The sequence below is a fragment of the Rhyacophila brunnea genome, unplaced genomic scaffold (genome assembly GCF_057557595.1).
Source record: "Rhyacophila brunnea isolate RB1 unplaced genomic scaffold, BYU_Rbru_1.0 scaffold_3, whole genome shotgun sequence".
Classification (NCBI taxonomy): domain Eukaryota; kingdom Metazoa; phylum Arthropoda; class Insecta; order Trichoptera; family Rhyacophilidae; genus Rhyacophila; species Rhyacophila brunnea.
Window position 1 is genome coordinate 55408700 of NW_028232965.1, and position 26960 is coordinate 55435659.

A 26960-nucleotide genomic window follows, 5' to 3' on the forward strand; every position below is an offset into this window, starting at 1 on the left:
GGCTAGGATCTTTCGCGGGCCCCCCTACTTATCGCTGAGGATAAAGGCAGTGTGGCTCTCTACAGTGGCGTTTTCCAAATGGTGTACGCGATAAAATTAATATATTTGTGACGTGTGTTTATCTCACTTATTTGGCCGACTTGCCACGCCGGGCCCCCAGGCTAGAGCCCTGTCAGCCCCACCCCCTTATGGGGGCCATGATGAAGATATATATATCCCAGTCGAGATTTTCTATGTGCGAGCGAGCATATTGTATTGGACGTCACTGGTAAAATCCACCACAAGTAAGCTTCCGAACCGAGGAAACTTATCGATTGGATTGTTATTATTTATTACGTGGTGTCCATTTTTCCCTTAGGCGTAATTTTATAAGTAGTGAAACAACAAAAAAGCTCAATTTTTCACGCTTGACCGTGCCGAGGTGTAAACAAGGCTGCGATAGGCAAAATATATCGCCAAGGTCTGTCCAATCGTGCATGTCCCGGCGACTGCGGATGTGGTTTTTCAGTTTTACAAAAAGCTTATTTTTTACAATAAAAATGTTAAGCTTATACTTATTTTAAGTATTCACGGAAACTCTACTACAGAGGGGGGCAAACTTTTTGGATGGAGGGCCAAATTCAAGAATTAAAAATGAGCGGCGGACCGCAAATAAAATACCATTTTTAGATATACACTATTTATTATCACGAAAAAAATACATTACAAAAAAATTAATGGGAAGAATGAAACTGTTTTTTTTTTTTTTAAATTTAGGTGTTAATTTTGTAGTCGATATTCTCAAAACTGCTTGTAAATGGGCATCGGAGATATTTGATCAAAAAGAATTTTTATTGAGGTTCATGATCGAAAATGTTTTCTCACATATACCTATAGGTTGATCCAAAAATAACGAACATTTTTCTTGCATAATCTTTAAGTTGGTCGAATCTGTCTGAATTAAGGGGCATTGTAAAATTTGGAGATTTCTTCACGACGATGCAATTCTCTTAAATCAGTGTCACACTGCAGATCAATAATCTCAAGTTGTAGCTCTGTCGGTACACTATCAATATCTATTGAACATTGATCGCGTACTATTGCTAAACAAATTTTAGTCCATTGTCAATATTTTTTAAAAAAATATAAAAAAGTTATTCGTAATTAGAAGTACAATTAATAATGATGGCGGGCCGCAAAAAAATATCCGGCGGGCCACATGCGGCCCGCGGGTCGCAGTTTGCCCTCCCCTGCTCTACTAGGTACCTGTCGTTGACTAGACAATATTCCCGAAGTGAGTATGTATTAGAATTAGGCTATACAAAAGGGACAAAGAATGCAAATCGCAGCTTGAGTTTTTCACTTATGAATCGTTTTACGTGATTATTATGTGTTTTAAGTATACCTATAACATCATTGGTTTCAATTCACTAGGCTTCGTGCATGTTAAATAACAAACCCCCACGGCGGCCGCGCGGCCTAAGCGTTGGACTATCACGCCGTGGGTTTCAGGTTCGAATCCTGGGTCTGGCAAGTACACATATTGTTTTTCAATTTGTGCGTGAGTCAGGGTATGGACCTAATAGGTTGAGCAAGTGGCTGACATCCATTTCTCGTAAAAAACAAAATCTGTTAATACAAAGCTCTACTCTGTGGAGGCCCATATGATCCTATTAGGATCAGACATGGTCGGAAAAAAATAATATCAAACAGAGCAGTTAAATAAATTTTCACGGGTGTGTCATTTTATGTGGTATTTATAACTTGTATATGAAAAATCATTGAATTTAAATGGCTATTCACAAGTACTATAGTGAAATTTTGCATATTTTCAATTCTCTTAAAACATAGATAGGCACCTAAGTATTTCTGCTTGTATTATAAAAACAAATATAACATCTTAAACGGTTTTTTAATACATTTAATTTTTGTGCAGGTACATTCATTTGTGTCATTTTTTGTTTGTGGGTGGTGAGGAAATAAGTGCTCTAAAAGGGGTCAGTAGACTGAAAAAGTTTGAAAAACTACGGACTCCAACTACGAAAAAATTACGCATATAAGGGGAGGATAATATGATCAAAATTATTATACTAATATATAACACGGACTGAATCATTAGCGAGTTCGAGTTACAACAAAAAAATCTTGGAGTGATCCGTGACGTCGGTTAGTAATTACGGTAATAAGTACCTACTTTGATTTAAAATACAAAAGCCGATCGCCAATAGTAACTCAATTTGGAAAGCGCTTCAGAGAGTATTAAGAGCCAATAGTTAAAATTTGTCGCAATTAAGTATGGCGCCTATAGCAGGGCGCGAAACCCGAGAGATGCAGGTTCGATCCTGCTGGATGTCTTACTTTTTTCAAAAAAGATTTTTTCTATTGGTTATAATATATTTATTTTCTCAGTAGTGTTTTCAAAATTATGTATAGAAAAGATATTATTTCAATACGTCCTATAATCGACATGTATTATAGTTTAATCTTTAATCTCAATATTACATTACATATCGGTAAGCTACGCCTACAAGTTAGTTGTTGCTCAAAAGACAGAATGCCCGTTTCTAAGTATGTAATTCGCGTATTCGAATATTGCATCAGGATGAATTTAATTCACGTGTGTTTTCATGCCTGTTTAGATCTAGATCTATCCATTCCTCGCAAAAAGTGTTGTATGGGAAATATATACGCCGAAAATCTTTTTCCAACACCTGACGTGTGAATATTGATAACATATATTATGATTACCTGTTAGTTTTTCCGGGAATGGGACGACTGGCCTCGTGACAATTGGACGCCGCACTGTCGTAGACACGTGTAGACGAAGTATTTTAATCAGTTTCTATCTACTACTTAGTATTTTGAATTCATTTTACTCTTAACAGTCTTAACATAATGTATTCTTTATCGCGGATTGAGAATTACCATGCCTAAGGCTTTATATAAAATAAAAAAACCCTTTTTTCGTTGGAACTTAAACATATGCGCGATTAAATCAGTGTTTACGTCTGCACATTTACATTCTCACCAACTATTAAATCATTATATAATTATTGAAATATAAATAATAATATTGAATATTTTTTTAAAAGTACCGATAAGTACCTAACGTCTATTATTCCGTGGCGTCCAGTTGTCCGGTGCCAAATCGTCCTGGACCCGTTTTTCCTAATCTGAGCTGTTTGCTTACAAATAAACGGAACCCATAACACTGAAAAATGTATTTAAAAAAATAGCATTCTGTTATTATTTTACTAGGTATTCATACGCTTACTCTAGAAAATTATTTTTTCTGCATATTATGTCTATAACACGCATAATCTCGGATTAAGTATTATCTATGTAAGTATAGTCAATCCATTATTAATATATGTATTACAATTCTACAAAAAGTTATACGTACGATACATCTTTTGTAGAATTTCTAGAATTGTAATCGATTGATATTATTGAACTGCTGTTGAAAATAGAATTTTAAACTAGCGGTGTTAGTAAATATGGATTGGCTTAGACCGACTAACTAAAGGCCTAAAAATACTAAAAAAACTTCAAAAAGTTGAAAGTGCAGTGTTGTATTTATATGTACTCTGAGTGGTTATGGTGGTGGTTATGATCAAGAATTCTCGAGAATAACGAATTATTGTGATATTAATTTTTCGAGAATATTTTATTATGAAATTTAGAAAAAAATCGCACCTGGCATGACATATTCGTAATTACAAATAAGTCTTGGGCTTATGGGTAAATTTAAAACCCATGACGTGGCCATACTAAAGTGTTGAATTTGGATCTTAAAAAAGTAAAAAACAGACCTCGAGTCTGAGAGGAGAAATTTTATTCGAGATTTCGGATATAAAACGTTTGTTTTACATAATTTTTTCACAAATTTGATTCAGAGATGAAAATATGAATTTGATACATCGAAAGATGGAATCTTAAGAAAACAAAATAAATAAATTCTTATTCCAACTCTCAATAACCAAATATTCTGTAAAAAATTTCTCAAATTTTGAGAATCGAAAAAATTCATGAAATCACAACCTCTTGTATGATAGATAAAATATTATAAGCTAACCATTTAAAACTATTCTAATGTAACTGTACTTTTAGCTGTCACTACGCTAAACGACCTATAAATAATCAAAGGCGATAATTGACTTGAGTAGGTATGTTAACATTGAATGAAAATATACTGACTCGACGTTTTATTGGTACGAATCATACATTCATTTTCTGACTCGGTCATGCCAAGATGATCATAATCAATATTCATACATTCAATTTAATTTTTCATGGTACCAACTAATTTAATGATTGAGTTTGTTTTAGCTATGCTAGTTCATTGTTGTAATACACAATTATAATATCTAAATACAGTTATACCTATGAAATATGTCAATAGATATTTAAAAAATGTGGAGACCTAAATCGAAATAACTATTTTCTCTTTCTTCTGGTCACAAAGAAATTTTGAATGAATGGTAATTCACCAATCCTAGTTAATAAAAGCTTTGACAAATCGCCCAGAGGACTAAAGGCACAGAGTTATCAGTATCTACCTACACGAGCCATGGAATATAAAGAAAGAAAGAATGATATTTTTTATATATATTTTTATATATTTTGGATCAATTAATTGGTAAGCTGGTAAGTGGTTAGCCTGGGGTTCCAATTAGAGGTTGTCATCGAGAAATATCGTCTCGAGATTCCTCGAGAATTAATCAGAGAAGATTAATCTCGAATCTCTTTCCTAAATTTCGAGGACTCTCAAGTCTCGAATGCCATGAAATTTGATATCTTGGTTATATTTGCTAAACGAGCTTAAAAAAAAGCTGTCGACTTTGATTCTGAACGGCATTTTCCAAATTCTCGGGTTAAAAAAAATGGGCTACACATTCATTGCGAATGGAATTTGTTAAATTTCTCGAGAATCTCGAGAATTCTGGAAAAAAGCAATCTCGAATTCTCGAGAAAACAAGTAAGTAAGTATGTATTCTTAATTTCGAGAATTTTTTAATCATGAAAAATGAAAAAGTCGACAAATCCCAATCCGATATATATCTAGGTTAAATTCGACCCTGTACGTAGCATATGGGTTTTAACAATTTTCGATTTGTAAGAAAAATTGGTTGCTAGTTTAGTTGTGAATTTTCCAGGGGGGTTGGTAACATATCGTATGAAGTTGACAACATCACAAATACCCATGCCTTAGATACAGATATACATTAGTAAGCAAAGAAACAACATACTAGTAATATCTTCAACTTGGAGATGGAACTTGGAGTCCTACATATTTAAGTTAAAAATAATGGCATAACCCCGAGGTGGCAGCCTACTTACGAGTATTTTATTTATGGATTTTAACTGAACTTCGCAGCTTTTAATAAAGAAAAAATAGTTATAGTTATAGTAATACTTAATAAAGTAAATAAAGGTGTTGACGCCGAATTGCCTGTCGTTTGATGAATATCTAACCTTATTTTAAATTGATTTTAGTAAACATGTTATGGCAAATAAAAACCCATTTATCACATAACAAGGACGATGGTACTACTAATATATCATAGGTAGGTAGTCAATATAGTCTTATATACATATTATTATATATTTATAAACATATCATATTCCTGTTAATTAATATCGTAACTGGTAATTTTAAATACCTATGTAGATCGGAATAAATATATGGGATAATTTTAAGAAGATACGATTGAAATGATGTCATGTAACGTTCGCAGTTCACAAAAGTAAATAAATATAACTACGTTCTTTAAAAAATAACAGTAGGTACAATTTTACAAGAAATATTAGAAAAATAAAGTTGCTTTGGTTTATTTAATCGAATTTAATGTTCCAAATAACAAAAATAACTCACCGTCTTCAGTTTTTTTGACATTTCTTTGAAGTCCATGATTTACCACGTATTCAAAAGGATTTATTTCATAAAATATATCAAATCACGACAGAAAGATCCACCTTCCCGAACGGTGTCAGCCTGTCACTTTTTGACAGCAGAAAATCTGCAGAAGTGTTTGTCTGTGATCTGCAGCTGCGTGAAATCTACCATAGATAAATATTAGCGATCACCCACAATAAAAGAGTTAGCATTATTAAATTTGAAATTGTTATTTGGTTATATGAAAGAAAACATAAAAATATATTGTTCAAAAGGAATTTTTATGACCGTATTATATCTCTTTATATAGCGGTGTAGGTACAATATAGGTACTTGCTATTAATTATTATACCTACAGCTAGAAGGAATTCTATCCCTGCGATTATATAATAGAGTTTTTTAATTAAAAATAGTGTGTTTCAATAATAATATCATCTACAGCTGTTTAGTTTTAATTTTGTGGATTTTATCAGGCCTTTTTTAACCGTTTTGTGTTCTATCATTGTTTCTGGTGAATGTTGAAAAATATTGTCTATTCTGTTTGCCGTGTCAAGTTGTGACATTTTATGCTTGTGTATGAAATTTTCGGCGAAGAATCTCTTTTTCGTTCTGTTTCAGGGGTTATATTATTTTCATAGGGATAATCAAGGTGAACTTTGATTTGGCTAACCATGCCTGCCGTCACATCAGCGGCTGATGAGGAGAGTAAAGCTGAGATAGCGCGCCAGCAAATGTGGGCTGCACTAAAGAAACACATAATAAGAGAACGCCAAAGAAAAAAAGAAGGTTTGTATACATTATTATTGGAGAATAGTATAATCGGTGAATAAATCAAGCACCTTGTTTTTTGTATGTTAAAAGATTCACCTATAACATTTAACAAATAATCTCTAATTGATGTTATTTTTATAGAACATGAAGCTGAAGTGGAAGAAGAAAGGCTAAGGAAAGAAAGAGAAGCAAGAGAAAGGCAAGATGTCATGACACTTGGTAATTTCATATTCTTGGTTTCTACCTTTGAACCAGTTTGTTTAGTCATAGGATTGCATTAACAGGTTATAAACATGTTATGCCCATATTGGGAATGATTGTAAGATAACCATTAAACCAACATACAAATAGTAATAGTCATGCCAGTGTTAATCAAGTCTATCAAAGCATTCGTTATATTCAATATCTTTTTACCAACCACATCACATTTTTTTGCATAATTGTACTGTTGAAGTATTATATTTGTCATGAAAGTATGGATATCTTATTATTGTGTGATGTAATATCTCTGTCATATTTTATTGCAGTTTTTTTTAATATGGTAACACTAAAGTTTCGGGTAATGAGTGAAATGTTGTAAAAAATCTTGAAAATAGCATCTGTAAAGTATCTGAAACTTCAAGGAACTAAGAATAAGGAGGAATACACGGTGCCAGCCCAAAAAAATGTAATATTTATACACATTTAATGACGTGTTAGGCGGCCGATTGGGAGGAATTAGTGCATCGTTTTTGAGTAGCGTTAACACTTTTTTTTAGAGTGGTACTCACGCGCAGGTCTACTGCGGAGGTATTTTCCATACTGTTATGGACATTTATCATGCTATATTTATAACACATAAGAAGCATCCATTGAATTATGCTGGAAGCGTCAAATGAGGCACTTCCCGACACTTCAGGTGTGAATGCAGGATTTTTAGTTTGAGTTATATTATTAATTTGGTTGAGCCTAGATCAGTGGTTCTCACGTGAAATTTAACTGTGGCCACACAATTGACATTGACAGTTCTATGGAAATGTCTGGTGGCCGCACAAAATTTCACTTTGTTGTGATTGAAAAAATTAATGCTAAATTTTATACACTAAAAATATATAATATATAAATACACTATTGAGGATTAAACGAGTACAAGTGACATAGTTAAAAATTGAGTTGGTGCTTGTTTTCACATTACCATATGATGTGTAACACCAATAACACGAGTGACAATGTAAAACACCGGATCATCCTCACCGACAGGTGCTATTTTGATCTCCAAAAGCTTCTAAAAAACAAGGCACTTACAGGGAAAACTAAAACAACCTTATATACAACTCTCCCGCGCCCGATACTAACATATAGATCAGAATGCAGGGCACTCAGCAAACAGGATGAGAGAAATATAGATATCTTTGAGAGGAGAGCTTTGAGAAAAATCTTTGGAGCTGTTCAAGAAAGTGGCATTTGAAGGTCAAAGTATAATGAGGAGCTGTACTCAATTTCAAAAAGATGGATCGGCCACATGCATAGAATGCCGGAGGATATACCCCCGAAGACCTGGATGGCCGAAATTGAGATAGCTGGACTGTATCACGGGAGACTTAAGAGAGAAAATGCTCGGTCAAAGCAACTGGAGAGTGTCGGTGCTGGATCGTCCAGGATGGAGGAAGTTTTTGAAAGAGGCCAACACCCGTCAAGAGTTGTAGGGGCAATGATGATGATATGACGTCTAAAATAGGATTCAGCATGTAACTGTTTAAGTTATAGGCAGTTTATTCCTAACATTGGATTTTATCCCATGGATGTAAAATATGGCTGTTGTTTTATAGTAATATTTAATTGAAATGTTTTGCTGTGCATATTATATATACTCAACTTGGTCATCTGTACATTTATATTCGTTCAATCCTCAGCAACTCAATTATGGTATGTCTGTGTTTCACAGCAGTAAGTTAGTACCTAGTCATTTTAACAAAATAATAATTTGAATAAATGATTTTTTTAGGTGAAACAAGGGAACAGATACAACAGTTGGATCAAAAACTTACTCAATTGAAAGATGAAAAACACCAACTATTTCTGCAGCTCAAAAAAGTGCTAAATGAAGACGACAATAGGAAAAGGCAACAGAACAAAGACTCAAAGTATGCCACCGCTCAATTATTATAAGACATTCTAATGGATTTAAATTCAAATTTCATCAAGTACCTTCGATCGATAGTATTAATATTATTATAAGACAATTTTATTAATCAGGTTAATAGTTTTCATGAGGATACCTTTCTATAATGTTAATAATTGTTTTGTTTTATTTTCAGTGAAATGCTTGCTATGAATGGCATGGTATCTGGTGGGAATAATATGGTCCAGTCTCACTTGTTTCTGCCGCCAACTGTTTCTCAAGGAAACCCAAATATGGGAAGACCTCCATTATCAGCGCACGTCTTAAATAAGGTTAGCTACAGTGATTAACAAATTATTAGTTTGTTTATTGTCCACTTTTTCTTGAATAAAGGCCCATCCACATTGAGGTGCATGTCGCGGACTATTACATAAACTCGCGGCGATAAAAATGTCTGATTTCGTCATTTTACAGAGTATTTTGAACATGCACCATCTCGTAAATTCACTGAATAATGATACTGAGAGTGCCTACTATAATGAATTAGTAATTTGAATTATTATTAATTATTCATGCTAATTTCAATTAATTTTAACAGTTTCTACATGTGCGTACGTTAAAATACATGCGGCATGACATTCATAGATAATAGAACACAGCCTGCAGACCATAGATAATAGACAACATTCTCATCGAAAATACATAGTACCAACTGCTAAAAACAAAAAAGAACGTCAGTTTGACAGTTTGACGTGACAGACAAAAGTGTTGGCATGTGGAATATGATTAAGCCTTTCTAAGCGTTACGAATCCCGACTTAGTACAACAGTGCGCGTTGTGATTTCAAGCATCAATAAATCGTAATAAATGTCAGTCAAACATACACAAATAGTTACGAAATGGTGCTGGACTAATGCGTCGATGACAGATTAACAAGTGTAAGAACAGTTCAGTATTCTTATAGTCTACCGGCTACCATTTCGACAAATATGTCATACACATAATGAATAATAATATGGTTTATGACTTTTATGAGCATTTTTGTTGAGTGTGTTGAAAAAATATCAGTCATAAATAACTCATTTTTATAGCATCCAGGACATCTCAAACTGTGTAACTTTTGTTTGAACTCGCATACACATTGCAGCACTGCAGGCCGAGTATAAATAAATCATCCTTGAGAACTACTGGCTATTTGAGAGTGATGTACTTACCACCAGTGCCTGGTTTGTACCTACCATTGACCCCGAACTGAATGGAATCGAATGACACATAGTTTATATAACAAAATGGTTTATTTTTCGAATACCTATTACAATTCGTAAAATATTAAATTTCAAACACTTTTTGCACTTCTAAATGCTTTATAGTCACCACAATTTTATTTTCAAGTTCATTTGTTTTTTTTTTTATTATATTACTTCAATAACCTGGTACTAGAATAGGTAATCTCTTATTTTATTATAATGACGTGATAGTAAGTAACTCGAGTTATTTTCGACTATAAATATAAGAAGAATTCTACATAAAAAAAATAGTAGTCATGAATCAAACCCTTTTGAATAGTATTACGAAAAAAATAATTCTCAAGTGTCTGTCTCACACCAGCAGACGATGATTTGCCGCGCAGTGTATAAAAATTCAGTAGCGCGGGACCTGGTGTTTGCGTAATACGACAATTTCCGCATTTATGCGGGAACGGGCGTCTGAGTGTTCGTGTCTTTTCTTTATAAATGGCTGATAACTAGGGTAAATAAATAATTTTTGTCTGTTTCACCTAATACTATAACCAGAAAATAGTATTTAAAAATGTTAATCAATGATAAACAAAGAGACATATTAAATCGCGGACTTCTAGGTATATTTAAATGACACCTGGTTCAAATTATTTTCCGAAACTATAAACTCGCGGATAATATACTGGCAGATAGGCGAATGAATGCAATCTCCAAAAGCATTCCTTTTGTAAAAATATTTTGTAAATTCACTTTGATCAATGTAACTTTCGAATATTCTATTTAACAGTTTACGCACCAAATAGTTTTTCAATCACTAAAAAACAATATAACTTATTATATCGCAAACTCGTATCGTTACAAACACGTCAGTCAAATGTCTTCGGCGCACATGCACTAAGAAGCGATAAGACACTATATACGCGGCAAATTTGAATTGGCCCGATGACTGATATATTTTTATTCAAGACACGCTCCCGAAAAATATTTATTTAAATTAGATAGAACAAAAGTTTAGGCTATCCATTGACAGATGTCAAGAGAAGGATGATTTTTGAATAAATTAAATCAATATTCGAATTATTCGCGCCTGGCGGAAAGCAGTACTAGGCAAACGAAAATCGAAATGACTTTAGTCAGCTGACGCGCGGATGACTCGCGCGTATAGGCTGACTAAAGTCAGTTGCCGCGTTAGAAAGGTTAAAACGTTCAATTGTCGTTCATTGAATCATGCAGGTGCCGATGCAGTGAAGTTCAAAGTGAAGTGCGTTCATTCTTGTTTTAATGATTACGGCAGATTTTGCCAACTGAAAATATTCGTTTAAAGGCTCAAAATGTGCTACGGGATGAGAGCATCAGTCTGATAAGATTTTAAATACCAAGAACAACGACATTACACACTTTTTTTCCCGTAGAGGCTGCCCGTGACAGCAGGCGACAAGCACTGTGACATGCACCTCAATGTGGGTGGGCCTTGAGTCTATTGCGGTTGCCTATGATTTATCTGGAAATGGTTTAATAATTTATATGTCCACTCTAACCTCTTTCTAGAATAGAAGACTTTTATTAATTGCAATCATTTAATGGTTTAAGTAATAGATTTTTCGGTTCTCACCGCATCTTCCTTTCTTCCTCAACGTTTCAAGCTCATTGAAGAGGCCATTCTCAAGAGATAATGTATTATAGTATACTGTTATGTTCATGGCCCCCACAATGGGGAGGCTGACAGGGTTCTAGTCTGGGGGCCCTGGTTTAAGGAGGGCACGGCCTGGCGAATTGACCAGCCAAGTGAGATAAACGCACATCACAAAATTGCAGTAATAGTAAAAAAATGTCACCTGCTATTTGGCGCGGCGCTATTTAACTTAAACCATAATTAAAAATTTTAATTATGTGGTTGTGTGATGCAATTTTTGATTATTGTTTGTCAATATTCAATAAACCCATATTTCAAGTGGGTGGATTACAAATACAAAAAAAAACACTAAAAAATACCTTAATTTTTACCTCAAACACTATTTTGAATACACAATTGTAGATAGTCACACTGCCTTTAACTTTAGAGATAGGTAGGGGGGCCCGGTTCACAGTGTTGGGCCATGGTTATGTTAGTACACTGACAATACACTTTAATACATTATCTCTTGAGAATAAAAATCTGGTGACATCCCAAAAATATAATATTTTATACACAATCGTGAAAGTCTCAAACATTATGGTATGAGTATCAAATAGTCCTTTTCTTTAACTGTGATGGTGTTCTTTTTAGTCTGGTGGAGCTGGCCACAAACGAGGTCGAAGTCCTTCGCCGAGCTATCTTACCATGGTGGCTGGCCCTCACTCTGCTCCTTATCTCCATCACTCTCATCACAAACAGCAGCACACAACTCCTTACCAACATAGTAAGTTAACCTTTTTTTGATTGTGCATTCGTTGAATTGAGTTTGAAAGGCTATTTCTTTATCAACTCTCACATAATATTATTATATTGACCATGTTATTGAATGATATAATTCATGTCCAAAAATTCTCACATAATACACGCGAATCGTGAATACATGTGAAATTTAATTTTTTTCAGAAATTGAAGATGGACGATGTAGAGAAATGTCAAGAGCAGTTCTTTGGAACAGTAAGGATTCAAACATTTGTTTATTTAACTAGAAATATTATCGTTACTTTTTCTTCTTCTTTTTTCCTCTTCTTTATCCATGTCAGCTCCTTAGGTGGATCATATTGACACCAACCACGCATGCATTTATTGTTACGGTGCATTATGTGGTTATATACAGTCGAACTTGGTTATTACGAATAAATGGAACCGACTGCCATTGGGAGACATGCCACATGCTCCGTTGTTGGAAATTAACAAATTTAGGAGTATACAGTATATACAGTATAGAATGTGTCTCAAGAGGCTGAAGGAAGACTTCATCTCTGATCTGAATCGGCAATATCAAAAAGATTTTGTTGCCGATAATATGTAAATAATAATTTTAGTGTTAGAAATATCCCAAAGATTAATTGCTATAGTAAAATTATCTAGTCTAATAATGGTAATTTATAATTTAAAAAATTAATATTTTTACTCGTTATATCAGAGAATAGGTATTTTTAAATGAGCGGGTCACATAACACAAAAAGTCGCAATTCAAACAAAAATACACAATTAGAATTTTTCCCCGAAACAAGCATGCCATTCATAAACTACAAAAGAAGTTGTTTATTGTAATGAACGCTGGTAGGTAGGTACCTACTGACTTCACAAACCTTGGATTTTTTACATGCGATTTCAACCGTACGCGTGGATACTTTTTCAATATTGTCGGCGAAAACACCAATTAGGTATGTACGTCATAAACGTAATCCGATCCCGGCGGCATCCTATCCGGTCGGATTTTATTGCTTAGGGTCGAAATGTTTTTAAACGATCGACACATTTAACAGTTTTAAGAAAATTTTTGACGATATTTTAGTTTGGTATACCCGATAAGTAGCTCCTTATAAAAGTGAATACATGTATGGAGAAAATCATAAACCAAAATGCCAACGAATGTTTCCTCTTTACATCTGAGATCTCGCTATATCCGTGATCGTAATAACCGAGTTCGATTGTAGTTACGTTTCTGTAGCAAATAGATAATTAGTCCTACCAACCAATATTTAACAATCTCATTGAAAGTGTGAAGCCTCAAATAAACTATATTTTTTATTCAGATTTGGGAATGTAAAATTCTTTATTGTACATACATCATTTGAAAACACCTCACTAGAAAAAAGCATAACGCCAGGCGGAACTCAAACCCGCATCCATTGGATACACACCAATTTGCATTACCAATCAACCCACTTGCATCCTACCTAATTTCGTCGCAATTAGGTTGAACAAAAAGAACTGAAGAACTTCGCAAATTGCATCAATATTGGCAATCAGCTTTTGTGGTTTGAATCATCATACCAATAATAGATACTTACTTACCTTCATTACTATCCGACAGCAAGATCTTTCAAAATTAAAGAAAAAAGACAACAATGGTCGAATACTCAAGTCATCTTTTAATTTTGAATAAAATGAAATGGTTATTTTATTTTACTATTTTATTTTATTTCAAGTGATAGCTTATTTTATTTTGTTTATTTACATATATTATCTATTTTATCTAATTGTGATAATAATATATTGCTAGTTTATTACTGTATTCTTTTTTTTAACCATTTTAATATTATGACTTTATGTGTGTCGTTATCATTTACAACTGAAAATATATTCAGTCGAACTTAGTTATTATGAGGAATATGGGACCGACTGAATTTGCTTGTTATAAGCATTACTCGTTATATAACATTTTGCACGCCACGTTCTATTTAACCATAGAACATAAAAAATCTGAAAACCATAAAAATCCCCGAAACAAGCTTGGCATTCACAAACTACAAAAGAAGTTGTTTTTTGTAATGAAGTGCTGATCTGCCGGCGCTAGTAGGTACCGACTGGCTTCACAAAGCTTGGATTTTTTACATGCAATTTCAACCATATGTGTGGATACTTTTTCAATGTTATCAGTGAAAACACCAATTAGGTACTTAGGCACTTAACTAGTGTCATAAACGTAGTCCAATCCCGGCGGCATCGGTCTAGTTAACTGTCCGGTCGGATTTTATTGCTTAGGTCGAAAATGTTGTTTTTAAACGATCGACACATTAACAGTTTTGCTCGGTATACCCGAGATGTAGCTCGTTACAAAAGTGAATAAATGTGAATAAATTTATGGAGTAAATCAAAAACTAAAATGTCAACGAATGTTTCCTCATTACTATTTCTGTGATCGTAATAACCAAGTTCGACTGTATTTATATACTTATAAATTATTATTTTACGGTGCATGTGTCGCTTATAAATAAACAATAAATTTTGAAAACCAGATCTCAATAATTACAGAATGTTGAAAACAGTTATGTAGGACTTATAATTGGTTATTTAACTTTGAAGTCAATATTTTCGTGTATGTCGTGAATATGTTAATAAGTCTAAAAACAGTTTGTTGAGAATTTATTTCCACAATTAATAATGTATGAACGGCTAGAATGTCTTCCAAATAAGACTTCCAAAAAAATTTTTTCATGCATTGCAAAATATTCTCCATTATTTTACGAAACTGTCAATATATACTTGTGTATGGCGTGAATATGTTGATAAGTCTAAAAACATCAACTCTCAGGGCAGCTAATTGTAATGTTGGTTTTCTGTGGTAAATCACGAATGTTTTTAAATTTTAGTTTGTTGAGAATTTAGAAACATTTTACTGAAATTTAAAAACATCCTAAAACATAATATATATTATGTAATCTGTATTACCACATAAAGCCAAACGTACAAATAGCTGCCCTGAGAAATAATGTTTGTAGATTTATCAATATATTCACGACACACACATATTTTATCTACATATTTTGCACTCGGATCCATTCAGTCATCAGTTGCATACTCCTCTCTTGGATCGACTGTGATTTACCAACACGTAATGAGAAATGTATGCACTATTATTGATACATAGCAGCTTTCTACAAATGTAATTATGTTTTATGCAGAGCCATCTCAGTACAGTACTGGGGGTGGTGGGGGATCCCTGTATGCGCTACCTCCTCAGCCTGAACAACGAGTGCAGCCCGTCATGTATGGAACACCTCTATATCATCCACATCACGTTCAGCATCACACTTCACCAAAGCAGGTTAGAGTATTATATATTTAATAAGCAGTACATAATGCTTTTGTTGACTTAAAAAGTTTACTTGAGAGCATTTTCTAACATCTCACGAATCTTCCTGACTTGTGCAGAAAGTAAAATTACAAAATACTCTCAAAATGTTACCTTTTACTATATTTATTCACAATTTGTATGCAAAATAATAAAGCAACAGATACCTAGCATGGTATGCAAAAAGTTATATGAGTTGCATTTCTCCCTTAATTTTGTGCCCTATTAAATTCTGCCCCCCTGAAGGAACACATGGAGAATTTTACTGTTTGTATTAATTATTAGGCAGGAAACTATGTATCAATTTTCAAAATATAATATTAAAAGTTTATTACATTATTTATTGCCTAAACTTCGGATACCTAAACAATTATATTTTCACATTTTCCAAACCTAATGGGATTAATAAAAAACAACAATAAGCACATCAATGTTTTACTGTATTTGTAATGTCAGAGCCGAATGCAGAATCTAAGAAATCGTTCCTAAGGATAAGTCGCCGAAAAGGATGACTTAAATATAGACAATCCTGAGTATAGAGTTAAGGAATCCTTAACCATAGACTACTTTTGTTATGAACACGCCCCCTTCCGTATTACGCATGAGTGCAGGACTGTAACAAAAATATATCGATATTTTGAAGTATCAATACTTTATGAAAGATACATCGATATTTTGCTATTGATAATTTCTTTCGATAACGATGGATATATAATAAAATTATAAATAATCCTTCGCAAACAACCATAATTTAACAACGATATTTACAAACATGTCCCCCGCAAGGCGGGGGGGCTAACAGGGCTCTAGCCTGGGGGTCAATCAGATCAGTGAGATAAACACACATCACAAATTTGCTCTAATACTAAAAAAGTCGCCTGCGCACTATTTATTTCAACGATTTTAACATTTTAACAATAATAGTACGATGCATTTTTTTATTATCGTATGTCGCGATACTTGACAACTCCGCAATTCAAATAGATATAAATTCTTAAGTTTTGTACTATTCCATTTGAATCGTTTTTTGCGACGCGGGTATCGCCTTTCGGCATCTTCGGGCACTATGCACACTCACCAATAGTAAATACAATTGACACACCGACCCGGGTCGTATCATGACCCATTCACTGCGTCCAACGCAACTGGTGCGTTGCCCATTAGGTGGACATTAGATATAATTAGCATGTTATTTAAATGTGATAATTAAATATTAATTAAATGGTCCGCAGTGAATGGAGACTGCTGACCTTTTAATATAGATATATTAAAAAAAAATATACAAAATCACTAAAAATACAGTAATTATCCTTCATTTTACCTCGAACACCGTTTGAATGCTGTATTTCGAAAACGTTGCTTGACACATTTTAAAAAACAGTGACATAAGTTGCAAAAATCTTCATATTTTACCTAAATACACAAATGTTAGTAGTTTTTTTTAAAGACAACGGTTAACATTTGCTATAAAATAATATATTTTACATCTACCTACCTATTTATTTTTATATCTATAGGATTGTTTTCACTATTTTGACTAAAACACAATAGTGACTTGTAACGTTTTCAAAATACAGCATTCATTTTGAAAACGCTAATATTGAGCGTCACATTGCTTTTAACCCTAAGTAAACATAAAAATCCTGGCCTGGGGAGTGGGGGCCCGGTTCAGGTTGTGTGGGCCATCCTTTCCTTAAAGGACGATACTTTCTTTCGATACGATACCCATTCCATGTATCGATACTTTTTCAATGGATAGACAGGCCTATTTTTTTTTTTTTGCTCCCCCTCTCATCTTATGTTCGGCGGATACCGCGCAAAAAACAAGAGTGTTACCATGTTAAAAAATATCTTGCGGTGCCTGTAGAATCACGTATAATGACTTACAACGGAAACATAAGAATATTATAATTAAATATTAATATGTATTTATAGTTATTGCATTTATAAAGTGCAGTTGTCATATTTTTGTCATCGTTTAACAATTATAAAATAATTTACCTAAACTATAGGAAAGAGAATTTTTCAATATGGTATTATTTTCAATAGAAAAAACGACTGAAGCTTTAAACCATAGACAACATGATCTTAGCTAAGGACGATGTTTGTGCATAGTGTTTTGTCCTGAGGAAATCTTAGTTAAGACAAATGTTTCTGCATTAGGCTCTTAAAGTGCGAACTTGAAAAGCTTTGATGCAAACAAAATCATCAGTGCCTACTATTCAATAATTTATTTATTTAGAAAAATAGTATTACGGCATTACAGCGATTGGCCAATGCGCCATAATACATAATAAATACAAAATTATAAAAATATCTGAATTACAAATAACAACTAATATAACAAGAAAGTAGAAAAGACAGCATGTGTTTATGTAAATATTAAAGAAACATGATAATATATTCAATTATAAATTTAACCTATTTAACACGTCCACAAACATAATATAGTTAATAAAAAATAAATCAACCTTTATGGTGCCATCAAATAAGTTAATCGCACGACACACAGCATCATGAAGCATAACATCTGTCCTGCGACGAGGTATCTTGAAGACCGTAGAGTTACGAGTGATATTGGTGGGAACATGAAAATTAATATTTGTCAGTATAAACGGATTGTAAATGAACCCATAAAGAAGTAAAAAGAAATGCTTTAAAAGAGCAATCACTCTTCGGGTGGACAGGGATTGCATTGATAGCATACCCAGAAGAAAACGAGCCAGGAAATTCATTTTATTATCATTATATGACAACTGATACCTCATTTTTTATTTATTTACATTTTGCTACAAAAATATTCCTCCCACCTAAAACTCTAATAACAATGGGGTAATTAATATATAACCCAAAATCTCAAAATACTGTTATGTTTTAGAATAGGCAATGTTAAACCTTATGATTACCCTACTACCAAAAAGGTTTGAAGTTGTACTTTTTTCACAAGATTTTATGAATTCTCGTTGAGCCCTGGGGTTCTGTGGACCCAGTTGGGAATAACTGATTTAGATAATCATTTCATTTCTGATAAATTATTGGACTGTAATGATTCTAGTCTTTGTTCAATCCTTACTCATTCAGCAATCATTGTCTTTCATTACAGTAAGTATTAGGCAACTTTGGAATTAGGAAGGCATCTTATTATCTTTATGTGCATACATAATAATTTAGTTGATATTTATAAAATACGTGTTACTTATTGCACTGATGCATACAGTCGACTCAACATTGTGATGTATATGGTACTTCCAACAGTTAGAGTCAACTGCAATTTCTGTCAGCTGTCAAAGATTTTGTCGTAGATTTTTCATAGTTGAGTTCGAGAAATATTTTTCCGACAATAAATCCATAGTACAGCAATATATTATTAATTGATCGCCTACTTTTTATTAGGTAAAATCACTCAGTTCAGATTAAGTTGATGTTAATTATCTGTGTGCTTTTTTTTACTGCATAGGTTTTAAACTTGCATCCTTGTAGTTTAAAATGTTTTGATTTATGTCAGATGGTAATAATTTACAAAAATTAATATTTATTGACAATGTTGGGAATATCTCTTAATATTTTACATTGTTCAGCAGGTGGTGATGAGTGTTGGGGACTCTCACCAGGAAAGGGGTGGTGGAGGGGGATACAATCCTGCATCACCCGCCTCTTCTTCTTCTCTCCCTTCGGGCTCTTCTCTCTCTCTTTCACTGTCGTCAGTTAATTCCGTGAGACATCCGCAGCAGCTCATGTCTCAGCAGATGCATCAGGCTGTAGCAATGCAACACAATAATGTACAGGTACAATGATTATCATTCTCCTTTTAGACTAAAAATCACAAATGAACACTAACCTTACCAGGATATTTTTTTTTTACCTGTCCGTTATGGGTCTCCCACATGGATTGATGACATTACAGACTGACACGTTACCCTCACGGCCAACACAATTTCAATAAATCTAATTAAACAATTTCATAAAATCTTACGTACAATCCTACAAACTTATCTAAAGAACGGTCAAAAATGGATCTAAAAACTACCATATGGACACCATTTTGAAAACGTCAGATTCTGTCCAGTTGCGAGTCTTGATTGGGTAGTTTTCGATAGTGGCTCCCCCATCCATTCTTTAGATAAGTTTGTACTGTCCGACAAGAAGATCTAGGCAATAACCGGAAGTCCCTAGGTTAAAAGTAGGAGGAGCTTGTTAGTTCACAGTTTTAATATGGGGACAACTCGTCGCTAACCGGAAGGCGCTTTAATCGAAGTGCCGTTAAAAATGGGAAGAGCTTGTTAGTTCACTGTTTTAACACATAGCCAAGAAGATCTTGTCGGACAGTAGGTCTGTACTTAGTAAAAATGTCATTTGGATGATCTTTTGTATTATCATTTTAACAATTATTTTTTAAAATCTTAACAGTACAATGTATACAAGTGTATTTTAAATTTAAAATGTATTAATTGACTGTGTTTTTGTTTTAGAATGCTAAGCAAGGAGGAATCACATCAGGTTATCCGGTGCGGCAGCAAAACCCGTCGGTACAAAACCCCAATCTCTACCCGAACAGACATCGCTATTGACCGCAACCCTCCAGCGAAAAGCCTTCGCGACCTATCGTTATCGTCACACTCGAATAAAATCATCATGATATAATTTGTTTGAATAAATACTGGATCAAAACTACTGCAGATATTTGGAGCCTACTATATAATATGTATCTGATTGGATTTCATCATGCGGTTCTCAAGTGTTGCCCATATTCTTTTGTAACAGTTTCATTAAAATAAATTATTGATCGACAGTTTGCATAGTGTGACATATTTTTTCAATTGATATTTTTTGCAGCGAAAAATGTTTTCAAATTTTGTATGTCATTCAACGGTAATTAATGTCTTAATGTTCATTATTTATTATCGAATTTGCCAACAATGTTAAATTGAAACATACTGAAAGATGATTGATGTAAGTTAATCATATTATGATAAGTTAATATGTACACAAGTTAAAACCTTAGAATGAACAAGTTTTGCATATAATATATAACACAGCAAAATATATTCGACTTCATCAATACAAAGATCGGGAGTTTTCAACTAAAACGTCTGTATAAATGGTCAAAGTTTCTTGAAGAAATTACATTATCCTACTTACATTTTTGTATCTCATATTATTTAATACCTCTATGGTCATATTATCCTTCCTGTTTTATTGCAGATGTTACACAAATTATTTCACCAGCAAAAATTTTAATATATTTCTGGTGTATGTAATTGTATGTTTAGATTTTTCCAATATTTTTTAATTTAATCTATTGTTTTATAAAAATAATGAATGTTTTACATTATGCTTTTTAGATTGATAAATATGATAAAACAGATTGTTGAATTTCGATAACTTTTCATGAAGATTCATAGAGGCATTTGTATTTTATTTTACTTCCACAACATCAAAAGTAATTTCAAATAATCATGTGTAACATAACTAACTACATAGAAGGAATATTTTAGCAAATACGTAATAGACTTGTTTATTTATCTCCAGATTTCAGAACAATGTTTAATGATGATTATAAAATTTATTTTCTTATATAATTTGGTAAAGGTTTGTTAACATTATTTTACGAATACTGCTACATCATTCTCGGCTTTGTATGTATAGTAAGCTGGTAAAAATATATTATTTATAAACTGTACATAACATATAGAAAAAATAGTAGAAAATGGTACCCTTATTTATTATAACTTGTTTTGTAATTTCAATGTTTTTGTATAAAGTGAAGTGTGGAGCCCTTTTTTACAATGTTTTTATTAGCTCGTATTCTTGTTTGTCGGTGGTCGTTTGTCCAGTACAAATCTTGCAATCGATTTTTAACTAACTTCCCGACTAGCTAGACATTTGAAACTTTTAGAATATATCAAAACACGATGCCAATGCATTCTTACTTTTAGCCATCTTTAAGCAGAATTGAATTCATTTACAGTTAATTCTGTTCTGTATGGAAAGTTATTTCAGAAAAATCCGTAAAAAGTAAAAGACTATTATTGGTCGGTAAGGGGGTGGTCCTAGCAACTAAATTATTAATATATACGTGCGTTACTATGGAAATCAAAATGAAATGTCAAAATGACATTTCAGTATTCTATATTTGTTTCTTTGTTTTTTATTTACTTCGTATCAAATACAGGTTTGAGCATATAATAATTCAACAGAAAATTTAAAAACGTTGTATATAAAAAGTTCTTTTTATCTTGTAATTATTTAATATCAGAACAATATGTAAATGGTTTATAATATTCTTTTACCTATTATAATTTTCTTAGTTGATTTTCCAGACAGTGTCTTGCTGATATTAAAATCCTTATACATAATATTATAATCAATTCTTTATAGTGATACGCGATCATTGTTTTTTGTATTATTTATCTTCGGATTAAGTAGTTAGAAGTTGAAATTTTGTATCTTAAACTGTGCACTGCTAAATAAAGTGAAATAATTGCCTGTGATCTCCATTCTGATTTTTATTTAGATAATAATATTATGATGGCATGAATTACGCTAAATTGTTATGTATTTGGTTTAATTTGAAAATATATATTACTTATACAAAGTTTGCTGTCTTATTTGGTTATGTAGTCGTGAAAGAAAATACCACATCACATCACTCACGGCGCGACAACCAGGCCTGGCCTCTGTCATCCCCAGGTCTGTTCCCCGTAATCCTCCTCTAATCCAGGATTCCGATCGCTCTACGCATCCTGGGCCACGTCATCACCATCACCACAATTTGGGTCTCCCAACACTCTTCATTCCTTCTCATCATGATTTTCAGAGTCATCACTCTTAAATGTTAGCCCATTTTAGTCAAGAACTTATGATAAAGAAAACAACGGTTATTAATTTCCTGTTCCTTCCCTTGTCATATTATCATCATCTTGTTCTGCAGCATTTTTTTTCATCAAAGACATTGATGACTACATAGTTAAAAAAATTGTTTATTATAATATTAATACCATCGACTGAAGGTACTTGATGGAATTTGAGTTTAAATTGTAGTGGATTTAAGTTTTGTACTATTTCATATAAGTCGTTTTTTGCGACCCGGGTTTCGCCTTTCGGCATATTCAGGCCCCGTGTACACTCACCAAAGGTAAACACACACTGACAACGATCACTCTTAACTCTAGCTTATATAATAAAGTAGGTAAAAACTCAATTACCTACCTATCAAGTCAAAGGTTAGAAAAAATACAACAAACAAATTATGAAATACATTGATTTAAAACAAAAGCTGACTGGAAAAAGTTAATGCACTTTGTGAAGCACTTCAAGATGTAAAAATTGCTCGTTAATTTTGCCATATACATGGTAAGTCTTCGACTTACATGATTAATTTGTTTCGAAGATTTTCGTGTTTGTCAAAAAATCGCGTAAGTCATAGACTAATATAATACACTATAAGTCATCAAATAAAACTTAAAATCAAGCAATATTTTAAATAATATGTGTGATTTTCAAAGGATAGGTGAAAGTAAAATGTACCTACAAATATGCATTTAAGAAAACATTATTTATAGAAATTATTATTTATTCAGATAGGTACATAATAATTTCTGCGTACATACAAGTACAAACTACTTATTAAAGAACATACTGGTCCAGTGGTGTTTGCCTGGTACCGCTTTTCTTTTTTTTTGGGTTCAGTTCGTTGGTAATTTCGACTAGTTCGTTAATACATTATCAACTTCTTCAGTTTGCATACTATCCTTGATTAATTGGGGGATGAGCTCATTCCATACGTTACCCATCATAGATATTGAAATTATTTCATTACATCACCAATATTTTTAACAGCTTTATAAATCGACTAGAAAGGAAAAGTTTTTAGTTTTTTCAGAATATGTTTTATTGCATAATAACATACGACTAAATACACTGTCCAAAGGATGTAAGTTGCAAATGCCGATTTATTATCTAAAATTAGCTAACAATTAAAAAAAAAAGGAAGTGACATGGGAAAAACGACTTCACCACCATTTTTGTTGGTTTTCTTTAATTAACTTAATAATTAATGTCAGATTAGGGATATAAAAAGCAAATAATTAATTATCATGCATCCTAAGGTGATATATTTTAACTTTGACTGAAAACCATAACAAAAATGTTTTTGTGCCTCCTGTGAAATTTATTTGTGTGGATTACGCTCATTTTCGTTTCCACAGCCGAAATAATGTTATATTCTTTCCAGAATTGGGTTAACGATTTTCTATTTTGTCCATCGATAGCTCTAACTGCCTGCCAGTGTTGCCAACTGTACTATAATTATAGTACAATACTATAATTTTGATTCTGCAAAAAATGTAAAATACTATAATTTTTCCGCCAAATATGCCAAAATACTATAATTTTAAACGATTCGAGCCGAAAAATGTTCCTGTACTATATTTTTTACAGAAATACTATAATTTTTACGCCTTCGTATTATAATCAGCATAGAAAAATATGGCAACACTGCTGCTTGCCTAAACGTATTCCGTAGGTAATACTTTTTAAATGTATGACTTGTAGAGAAACAAAGTGCAGCCAAATAAAAAAATACATATTTTTTAAAATCGCGTTGGTACGAATTCACGTAAGTCGAATTCGCAGAAGTCGAGGACTTACTGTAATACGATAAGATGCACATTGTCTCAATTGGTAAAGCACATTGGCACGAATCCGGTGGATGCGGATACAAGTCCTGCTGGGCGTCGTACTTTTTTCAAAAAGATTTTTTTTAGTACTAATATATCTGACGCGTTTTCATATTATCCTCGTTGAAATTAGGAAATTGTGTAACTCCAAAAACACTACTTTACAGGAGAGACAAAAAACATGATTTCGCATGCTTTTTTTTTTTTTACATTCTGCAATAATATTTTGTTTTGTTATTTTTTGTTAGGTTACGTCAAAGAAGTATAACTTCTAACCCGCTTACATAAGTACACACACCGATTTGTTTTTTTTCTGGGCCTCGGCCTTCTACCATTAAAAGTCTTTCAGCGTTAAAGACGCGCTAGGAGCGTAACGATTAGGTGGCTATTAGATATAATTAGCATGCTATTTAAATGTGGTAATTAATACAATCACTGCTGACCTTTTAAATACCACATTTAAATAACACGTTAATTATATCTAATGGCCAAGTACTCCAAACGCGCCAGTCGCGGTGTTAGCACTAAATGGCATGGCTATGGCACCCATGGGGAATCCGGCTCAATTGCAGGCACTTACTCCTTGATTATAATAATGCAAAATGATAACAATAATAATAGTTACCGTAAATACCGTAATTATTACTGTGGTGTCTTTTACATACATTAAAAAAAAATATATTAGCTCATGATTAGATTGGTGTTTATTTTATTACCTAGTTCACTGTTTACTAATGATGTAAACAAAATATTTTTTTTAAACTAATCAAACACGACATCTAGCGGTGATTTTTTTGTTTACAAATCAATATGGCGGCAGCAACATTCGGCTGTCATCGCGAAGTGAAATCGAATGTTGGTTGATGTGTTCATTGCTGTTCATTGCGTTTTCTAACTATCGAGTATCAATAAAGTGAAGTGTATATAAATATGGCTATTGAAATGTATGTTATAAAAATAGAAAGAAGGACAGATTGTACTTTCAGTGTTTCGGTACTTTAAAAATACTGTATCCAAAGGGCGCGACTTATTTTTTTACACTTTCCGCTGCATTTCGTGTTCACTTCAATTATTTGTGATTTTATCGAATTCCTTCGCTAACTTAGATATTGGTAAGTAATTCATTTAATACTGTTTTAGAATTGATATAGTTTCAACCGAGACATCTCGGAAACAATCATATACCCTCATTAATTGAAAACTGTCATAAATTAGATAGATTAGAATAAATAATAATATTTACAACATAGATACAACGGCTATGTTATTGTTTATATACCTACTGTCATCTTCCTGCCGTAAACAAATTAATAATAAACACAATTTATTTGAATCCGACAACATAACAATACAAATTAATTAAAGCTTAGAATTTACTTGTAAATCAAGTCATTATGATAGTGTTGTCAATATATTTTATTAGGTAAGCAGTGGAATCAATGAATGCAGATAAAAATATTATGTTGCGTCTATGTTTTGGCCCCTGTATAAAATTTATAAACGAATGGTATGTGCAAAGAATAAAGACGATATCTTTAAGAGGTACTTAATTATACTATTACGAAGAGTGAAGACCAGGGAACTCAGAAATAATTCTGTTCTGTGGTGAAGACGAACAATGTTTTTCCAGACGTGGAGAACTACAAGGTTCTAAGTGTTTGTCCTTGGCGAAACAAAAGTAACATTGAGGCAGCTAAGAATAGTACTTCATTGTTGGGTTTGTTTTCTCAAGGACGAACACTTACAACCTTGTAGTATAATGTAGTTGTAGGTGGTAGATATGCCCGCAAAGATTTGTAGGTAAGTTACCTATATACAATGGTTTGTAAACTTTACTTTTGCTGCTACATTAAACACATTTGCTCAATCGTTTATTTGAAAATCAACGTATATCCACAACCTGCGCATATATTCTATACACAAGACTGCTTTCGGCCTTTACGGCAGCTCACTAGGGTAGGAAAGTATCGAAATATTAACACTTATTGTAACAATTACAATAAGTTAGCCGTTTGAACTGTAAAAACTGTCTATCTCACTCTAAAATTTATCACAGTCAAGAGAGGTGCTGTTAAAACGTAGCACTTACTTGGATACTTTCCTACCCTAGATAGCGGCCGAAAGCAGTCTTGCGTATAGAATAGATACGCTGCAAAGGTTGTTATCAAATCAACTTAAATGTAGTAGAGTCAGTTTACATTGTACACATTTGCGCACTTTAACAAAAACAACATTCCACAAGACCTCGCGTCGCTACTTCCGACGAAGCAGTATTTTTTTTGCCACATTTTGTGCCAGAATTACTTGTTTATTGCTCACATTGTTTCCATTCCATGATAAAAAAAACCTAGTTTTTATATACCTGCTTACCTGTATTTGTTTACCATGTGATTTATGTATGTTGGTCTGGACTAGGCTTTACAATATCCACTTATAGTTGGCTTGACAGGTATTTCAAAAAAATCGGAAAAGTGTTCTTGCCCATCTATTCTATACACAAGGCTGCTATCGGCCGTTATCGGCGGCTATCGAGGGTAGTTT

The 26960-nt window shown here is 33.1% G+C and overlaps 2 protein-coding genes across 3 annotated transcripts in view; one reads left to right on the plus strand and one right to left on the minus strand.

Annotated features, from left to right (window-relative positions):
* Papss (3'-phosphoadenosine 5'-phosphosulfate synthase) overlaps nucleotides 1-6024 on the minus strand; it is a 77662-nt gene extending 71638 nt beyond the window's left edge. Inside the window, exon 1 of the mRNA XM_085952548.1 lies at nucleotides 5855-6024. Within this exon, the coding sequence (XP_085808674.1) occupies nucleotides 5855-5890 (36 nt within the window). The 5' untranslated portion in view covers nucleotides 5891-6024. The remainder of the gene's footprint in view (nucleotides 1-5854) is intronic.
* Nucleotides 6025-6402: 378 nt separating this feature from the next.
* Nucleotides 6403-22333, plus strand: LOC147068579 (uncharacterized). 2 transcript variants are annotated; one of them, XM_085952733.1, is made up of 9 exons: nucleotides 6403-6661; nucleotides 6788-6865; nucleotides 8631-8769; nucleotides 8944-9079; nucleotides 12252-12384; nucleotides 12564-12614; nucleotides 15572-15714; nucleotides 19320-19526; nucleotides 20211-22333. In XM_085952733.1, the coding sequence occupies exons 1-9, from the start codon at nucleotides 6547-6549 to the stop codon at nucleotides 20307-20309; spliced, it is 1101 nt and encodes a 366-aa protein (XP_085808859.1). In that variant the 5' UTR covers nucleotides 6403-6546; the 3' UTR covers nucleotides 20310-22333. The 2 variants fall into 2 exon arrangements, with proteins under 2 accessions (XP_085808859.1, XP_085808860.1); XM_085952734.1 differs by having other exon boundaries at nucleotides 19323-19526.
* The last annotated feature ends 4627 nt before the right edge of the window (nucleotides 22334-26960 follow it).